At 32.1% G+C, this 7,952-nt stretch overlaps 1 protein-coding gene across 1 annotated transcript in view; it reads right to left on the bottom strand.

The window, feature by feature from the left end:
• Positions 1-7: 7 nt before the first annotated feature.
• The window catches only part of LOC108773239 (xanthine dehydrogenase/oxidase), a gene marked incomplete at its 3' end in the record, with an annotated part of 15,307 nt that continues 7,362 nt past the window's right edge, over positions 8-7,952 (bottom strand). Inside the window, exons 12-18 of the mRNA XM_018538983.1 lie at positions 6,187-6,628; positions 5,786-5,914; positions 4,439-4,569; positions 3,089-3,347; positions 2,867-2,963; positions 2,362-2,469; positions 8-54 (exon numbers count right to left, since the gene is read on the bottom strand). Of these exons, the coding sequence (XP_018394485.1) occupies positions 8-54; positions 2,362-2,469; positions 2,867-2,963; positions 3,089-3,347; positions 4,439-4,569; positions 5,786-5,914; positions 6,187-6,628 (1,213 nt within the window). The remainder of the gene's footprint in view (positions 55-2,361; positions 2,470-2,866; positions 2,964-3,088; positions 3,348-4,438; positions 4,570-5,785; positions 5,915-6,186; positions 6,629-7,952) is intronic.

The following is a 7,952-nucleotide window of genomic DNA, read 5'->3' as shown; positions in this document are numbered from 1 at the left end:
TGTCTACTTTAGTTAAAGTATTTAGAAGTATACGTTCGGTAGTACACGGTCCATCTATAAACAAAACGAATTATATTTTAAAGCATCTTAAATATTATTTTACTATTATTTTGGTATTTTATAAGAAGCTACATATATTATATACATGAAAATACATAAATTTTCTAATTTAATTATGTAAAATGTTTTCAGTTTTTTCCAACAAAATTTAAATGTTCATGTCGGACTATGAGTCATGAATACTGTGTCTGTGATTAATATGAAGAATGTAATTGATATAATAATTCTGAAAAACGATTAAAAGAAAATGAAACCATAAAAGGCAATCCTTTAATTGTGGCTTTAATTGTGGCTTTATTATTTTAATTTCAAAGAGAAAATTAATAGAAAAGAAATAAGGACTCGTTATATAAAAATAAACAATAAGATGTCAAGAGCGATATAAGTCATAAAGATTTTTGTTCAATAATAAAACATATAATTATTCACTACTTTCAATAATTAATTTAAACAATGCTTAACACTAATTCCCTTCAAACAATTAACTATGATAATAAAAATATAAGTATTAATAAATATAAATATGTTACAAGTTTCGGCTCTCGGATTGAACCCTCCTCAGACATTAAAAAACGGCGGACAAAATTAATCGTTGAAAGATCGTTCGTGCAGTTTCCATTAAACCGTTTTTTAATTAATGTCTGAGGAGGGCTCAATCCGAGAGACGAAACTTGTAACATATGTATTTATATTTATTAGTTCTTATTTTTTTATTATCATATTAAAATCATTTTAAGACCGTACAATTGATAAACAATAAACATACAAGAAGAAGGAAACCAATAACGGTCAAAGCCACTAACGGTCAAAGCTGGATCACAAATGCTTATTAAATTTATGTGTGAATTTTATATGTATACTGCGGATGTAGTCCCTTTAATCGTGTGCCGAAATTTTTTCATACAACGCAACGCTAAACAACTACCGCAGTAATATAACTTTTAGTTAACTTGACAAGCAATCTAACAATTTTTGATGCTTATAGCATCTTATTGGATCTTAATAATATGTTAAAAGACATATATTAAACTGTAACGATGTAAATGTTAAAGTAATGATAAATGTAAATCTGTGAAAAATAAGATTGCGAAGAATATCACGAGTTGGCGTTTCGTTCCAGCTTCCACTACTGGACTCGTCAGTAAGGCATTGTAGTGGAAGCCTATCTTATACGCCTGCAAGAGTTATTCAATCGAGATTCTATACAAAGCGATATACGCGTATTAAAGTATTTGCAAGAATTTGCGAATATCTATAGACCTCTGATGGCGGGTCGACGTAGAAATATTCTTCGCAATATTTTATCCATAGTAATGTATGTATTACCTCCATCCCCCCTTTTAACTTACGCGTCAATCTATATCGTCGGTTTCGAAGCGCAACTCTAAATGGTAACCTAAGACACATGTTACTGCTCGTGTAAATATAAACTATTTAAAAGGGGGGATTTTTAAAAGATTTGTGTTTCAATACCGACGATAGTTCTGCGCCTAAGTTAAAAGGGGGGATGGAGGTAATACATACATTACTATGGATAAAATATTGCGAAGAATATTACTACGTCGACCCACCATCAGAAGTCTATAGATATTTGCAAATTCTCGCAAATACTTTAATACGCGTATATCGCTTTATATAGAATCTCGATTGAATAACTCTTACAGTCGTATAAGGTAGGCTTCCACTACAATGCTTTACTGACGAGTCCAGTAGTGGAAGCTAGAACGAAACGCCATATTTAAGTAATATTCTTCGCAATATATTAAATTAATTTTTCTTCGTTTACCGATGATGGTCATATTAAAGGCCAAATCGTTTTGCTAATAATAATAAAAATTTCGTTTTAATATTCTACGAAATACATTATATTTTTGCAATCTATTCAGCGACACGTGGTATATGCTCATTTTTAATTCCTTTGTAAAATAAATTTTTTTAAACATTTAGGCCCGTATTCAGAAAGCGCTAACAACGATGTAGCGCGCTAACATGCTATAGTTTACGTCACGTATACTATAGAATTTCAGAGATAAAAGCGCGCTTTTATCGATAAAAGTGCGTTCTGAATACGGGCCTTAATTTCTGTTTCGTTTTGTTTTTCCTAAATCGGGGAAACTTTGTTTTGGATTGTTTCTTGTAAAAACATTAAAAAAATGTTTTTTTTAAAAACGAGCACCAAATTAAAGTGCAGTGACAATGAAATGATTTAGTTGCCAAAAACGTAGAAATTAATCCGAATCACGAAGTTAGGCGATTTATGTTGAACTGTTAGATACATATGTATTTCTGTTTAAAACTTACCCAATTGATACCATTCGTTATTTCCTGCATTTATTCGAGCAGAATCCAATGCTTTGCGGATCGCTATTGGAATTACGTAACTCATACAAAGCGGTGCTTCATTGATCGCTGCAAACATATTTTCGGAATTTATTCAATACATCAATGACTAAATATTCTTGATTCTAATATTCTAAATAAAAGTCTAAAAAAAAATTTCCTTTATTTTAATTAATTTGTTTGTTAAATTTTTTAAACAAATTAAATAATATATTTTAATGCATGCTTGTAAATTGATTAAATTTTTATGGATTTGAAATTTTTTCTAACAAAATTTTTACGAATTTTCTAATCATAGGTACAAATGTAGGAAACATCCGAGATTTAAATTTACATTACACAAAGTAATACATTACTTTTTCATATTATACAATATCATAACATAGGAGTATTTTATTACTTTCGTACAATAAAGACCAAAATTGCATATCATATTTAAATTTGAATAAAAATGTTCAGTTCTTACATTTTGAACCGTAGATAGCAATTGCGTCGACTTTGTTATTGCGTAAGTATACACGGAAATCTTCTGGAATATCCCTCACTCCTGGTGCATTATAATTCTATGAAAATAGTCATGCACATTAGAGATAATTTAATTATATATTGCTGAGATAATCTCAAAGAAATGAAGTATTAGAGTCCTGATATTGCGTGTGTGTATCGAAATTTAATAAACTTAACGTACCCATGATTTGTTATTCATTAATATTCCTGTTTCAGGATCGTACACCAGATCTTCAGATGTCCAGAATCCTTTTCCCATTACGAAAGCTCCTTCCACCTGACCGACATCAATTAGTGGATTCAAGCTTAGACCACTATCAATCATCAAATCAACCCTCCTAATAATATGCTGACCGGTCAGCACATCGATTTTTATTTCGGCAATGGTAACACCATAAACAGGATAAGATTTCTTATCTTCCGTTAGTCCAGTAACCAGCCTACAGAAACATATATATATGTATAAAAACGGCATGTAATGTGTAATCTTTATTAATTTTGTAGTGCGCTCTCTCTCTCCCTCTCTCTCTCTCTCTCTCTTTCTACTATATAAATACAAAGTTCAAATTTATTTATTGATTGAAATTAATCCAAAAGCACATGGAAAAAACATATAACATCATTTTTCATTTTATACAATACAATATCATATAAGCAATTTATTACTTTTTTACTATAAGAAACAAAATCTTGGATCATATTTAAGTTTGAATATAAATGTTCAGATCTTACATTTTGTAAAATTTTACGTTAAATATTAATTATTGGAAATGCCATCGAAATATATAAACTACATTTTATACAAAATACCACTACATACTAAACAAAAAGGAAAACAAATGTTTCTTCCTAATCCCAGTCATCCATTGGACATCCGGACTTGGTTTCAATCTGGTCCAAAGGTCCGTGGACTTAGTACGAATGATTTATAAACGTACGTTATTCAATGTCCAACGTAAGTTTACATTTAGCCAATTAAAAAATGTTTATTACAACATTTTCTAAGTCTGCTCTGCTTTCGCTGACTTGCCAAGCGAAGATTTATTTAAGATCGCACTTTTACCTCCAGTAGCGCAAAAGTTTACCAAATTAAAGCTTAGTTCATACCGTACGCAGTAAGCAGTAAGCGTCAAGCAACAATAGCGTGCTGCTTGCAGTAATAAGATTTAAAAATATTTCGCTACCAGCGTGCAAGTTTGTCCGAGGAAATTGTCTAAATTATGTTTAATTGAATAATTAAGTCCAATTTTAGTCCTTTTCATCCTAAAATGGACGTTTTTAAGATGTCCAAAATGGTTATACTAGATGTTTTTAAAATGTTTTTAGAATATCCATGTATCTAATTTGAATGGTTTTAGTATATCCAAAACGTCCAACATGTATATACATTTTTAATACATTTTTCAAACATTACTGTGATATCTGGGATGGAATGGAAGTACAATATTTTCGAAAAGATGTTAAAGTGCTTTGTGATATTTTGTGACACAATATGATATATCACTATCATATATGATTAAATGATATTTACATGTAACGTTCGCACAAATCAATGCCTTCTCGATACGCTTCAAAAATAAGCTTCTCCCACGTTGTTTCTCCCATTTTTTTTTTTATTGGCTCCAGTTTCTTCAAAATTTGTATGCAAGCTTGTTGCGTTGCCTGAAAAAAAATGTAATTACCGATGACAAGTTATACGTTACAGGGTAAATGAGAAATACTGTATTGGAATGTCTTGAAAACGAAGCACTTTTGGGAGAAATCTAAACAAAATTTGTAGAGTTTAAAAAGATTTATTTACTGATCATATTTGTTTGACCTTGAGTGGCGTCGTCAAAGTCAGGTAAAGGTCACATCAATTTTTTTAAAAATAGGATACCCTACTTTTTATTCCAGAATCTCATAGTTGATGTCAATAGTTTTTGGAAAACGCTAGACTAAAGTTTGTTTTCCTTAAGAATTTATAAAGTTTGAAATTTAAATTACCGCCGGCACTAGTTATGAGGTCGAATTGACGCAACGACGACTAAAATTTAACAACATATGTCAAGGTCAAGATCATCGGGGGGGGGGCTCCCCTTTTCTAGATATTTACTGAATCTTATCTTATTGTTGGTCAGACAGCAGAAACATTTATCTATTGACCTACGTATATACAGCACCTACAATTTAACACCGAAATGAAACGACGCTGATGATCATAGACCTTTTGATTACCAGGTGGAGCCTTTTTCGACTCCTTAAAATGCGAAAAGATCGCGTTCGGGCTCAGGTGGGATTAAACTTGAGTCTGCAGAACGCAAATTAATCGCACCAAGCGATGAACCACTCGACGCCATCCGCTTTAGACGGGGAGCACGGACTCTTATAGAACGCATAACACATAAGTTATAAGAAATTTAAATAATCAGAATTCTTTACTTCATAGAAAGAAAGGAAACGAATGATTTTAAATGGTACATATTCTCCATTGGCATCATTATATAACCAATATTGGTATTACATTGGGAAATATTGGCGAACTTATGCCCAATATAAACAACGTTTGGTCAATTTTAGTAAATGTATAGCCAAAATTTTCTGTGCTACTAGGATCTTGACATCAGGTGTTATAATAAATTCTAAAATAAAATACTGTTGTTCCATTTTGATGTGACCTTGGACTAGCCTCAGCAGCATTACCCAAAATCAAACGATTATGACCAGTAAGTAGGTCTTTTAAACCCTGCAACTCTTGTCTAAACTATTTTAAAAAATTTCTTGTTTTCCAGACATTTTTTGATCCATGACCTTCCATTCTCGATGTGCATGTTGCTGTATGTATATAATAGGATTATAACATTATCTTTATAGTGATAGAGACGAATTGAATTCTTACGTATCCGCAGTTTTCCGTGGTAATGCTGTGTCCTGTAGTTGACGCGTTGGGAGCCGTTAAATTACTGCTTGGTTTAATGGTGATTTTGTGAATATCGATTTTTAATGTACGAGCTGCTACTTGAGCAATCTGGTATACAAGAATTATTTGTCTTACATACTAAATTGAATTTTTCGTAAATTTAATAAGGTTAAAAAATAATTAATTTGTATTAAAAATAAAAAATGTTAAAACCATAGGAATCTCAAAAAACAACGTTTCCTATTAAAATTTTATAAAATTATAAAAACTCATATTATCAAAAGAACAGAATTATTAAAAGTAATTTTTATTAGTTTATTAATAATTAAATAGAAAGTATGAAATTACTTGATTAGATACAATCCAATGCATCATCGTACCTTCGTATGTATACCTTGATCGATCTCAATACCGCTATGTGTCACGCATACCGTACCATCGCGAGCGCATATCGACACCATTGCGTTGTATTGTCCTTTATCATATGTTATCAAGTATTTCATTGGTACCAGAGCAATTCCCTTTTTCATCCAACGATTTCTTGCATTGAAGTACTGAGTATCCTCCATGATCTTCAAATAATTGGATTTTGCCATCAAATCATCCATCATATCTGTTAAAACAGGTTTATCCACATCATTTATGTTTGCCAATCTGACTTTTACAGAATCTTTTTGTGTCACTTTTGCAATATGCTCCATTATATTTTCGATCATAGCCACGGCTTCCGTAGATCCTGACGCCCGACAAAACGTGTTTGACGGTAAGTCCGTTCTCACGTCGAATCCAATCAACGTCCAAGTATCGGTTAAATAGCAGCTCCTAACAATAAAAGTTGACTTACTTAATTATTGAATATCATTTTATAATTGCTAATTAAAATAATTTGTTTTATTTGCATTAGCATTATGATATTTTCCCTTTCTGTGAAATATTATTCAAAACTTTGTTCAAAGTAGAATAAAAATGGATTAACTTATCCTAATATATGTCTACATAAAAAAATTTGCCACTTAATTTTAACATATTGTGCACAGGAAGTGCAATGGATAGATTTTGACATTAGACAGAAGTACTTTAATATAAACAGGGTTTCCCATAATTCACCTGATGAATATCGTGGATAGATAAAGCAGACTAAACTGAGACGGAAAGTCCACCGCGCACACCGCCGCAAACCACCAAAACGTCATGACTCAAACGGCGCGCTTGGTAGGCCGTTCTGCTGCTTCCACGTTGGACGCACATATTCGGTAATCTTTAAACTTTTGCTGAAATCGCAAAATGGTACGGGACTTTTCTACTCAATATAGTCTATTTTATCTACGCACGAAATATTTTGTGGTTATAACACCAGTAGTGTAGTCCTAAAAGAAAAACTCTGGCGGATGCTTCGAATATAGTTGCCAGGATCTCCAAACACCAATCCGAACGAAGTATCAAAAAGAAAGAAAACTACAATTGCGTCGTGAGGTTCACCATATAGATTAGTTAAAATTGCGGTGTTATCAAAAGGTTACAGTTGTGAATTATGATGTCGCACATCTGTATACGTAAATGCTTGATTCGAACATTACAAGAGATTTTTTACTTCTTTTTCTTTATTTATATTAGAACTCGATCTTCTTTCCCATATATTTGAAAATCACGTAAATATGCGTATACGGTATATGTACAGCATTATGGAAGGAATAGCAGGATAGGAGTGAGTATATAGTCATGCAATGCGCGATCGAAATCAATTGATCTGCAAACCATTCTTTTAGATAAAGTCTATGATCCGTATTTAGAACAAGTTTTTATCTCTGAAATTCTATAGTATGCGTAACGTAAACTATAGCGCTAACATCGTTGTAAGTGCGTTCAGAATACAGGCCTACATATGTTATGTACTATGATTTGATGTTTGGTTATCTATGCTATCGCCATGATGTCATGTCAAAATTCAAATTTTATTAAATCTTTAAATGCTTCTTTTTCTGCTTTTACCGACTTATTACATGAAATGAAAAAATTAGTTCTAAATAATTATATAGAAAGAATCTTGGCGCTGCACCGCCAGGTTTGGCTTTCCGAAAAAAGTACCCTGGCGCCGCCAGGTTCAACCAGAGTTTGACTATACGCCACTGCCTCTGTCTCTCTCTCT

Source organism: Cyphomyrmex costatus, unplaced genomic scaffold (assembly GCF_001594065.2).
Source record: "Cyphomyrmex costatus isolate MS0001 unplaced genomic scaffold, Ccosl1.0 scaffold20, whole genome shotgun sequence".
In the NCBI taxonomy this organism is placed as follows: domain Eukaryota; kingdom Metazoa; phylum Arthropoda; class Insecta; order Hymenoptera; family Formicidae; genus Cyphomyrmex; species Cyphomyrmex costatus.
This window is presented reverse-complemented; position numbering and strand designations above follow the sequence as displayed.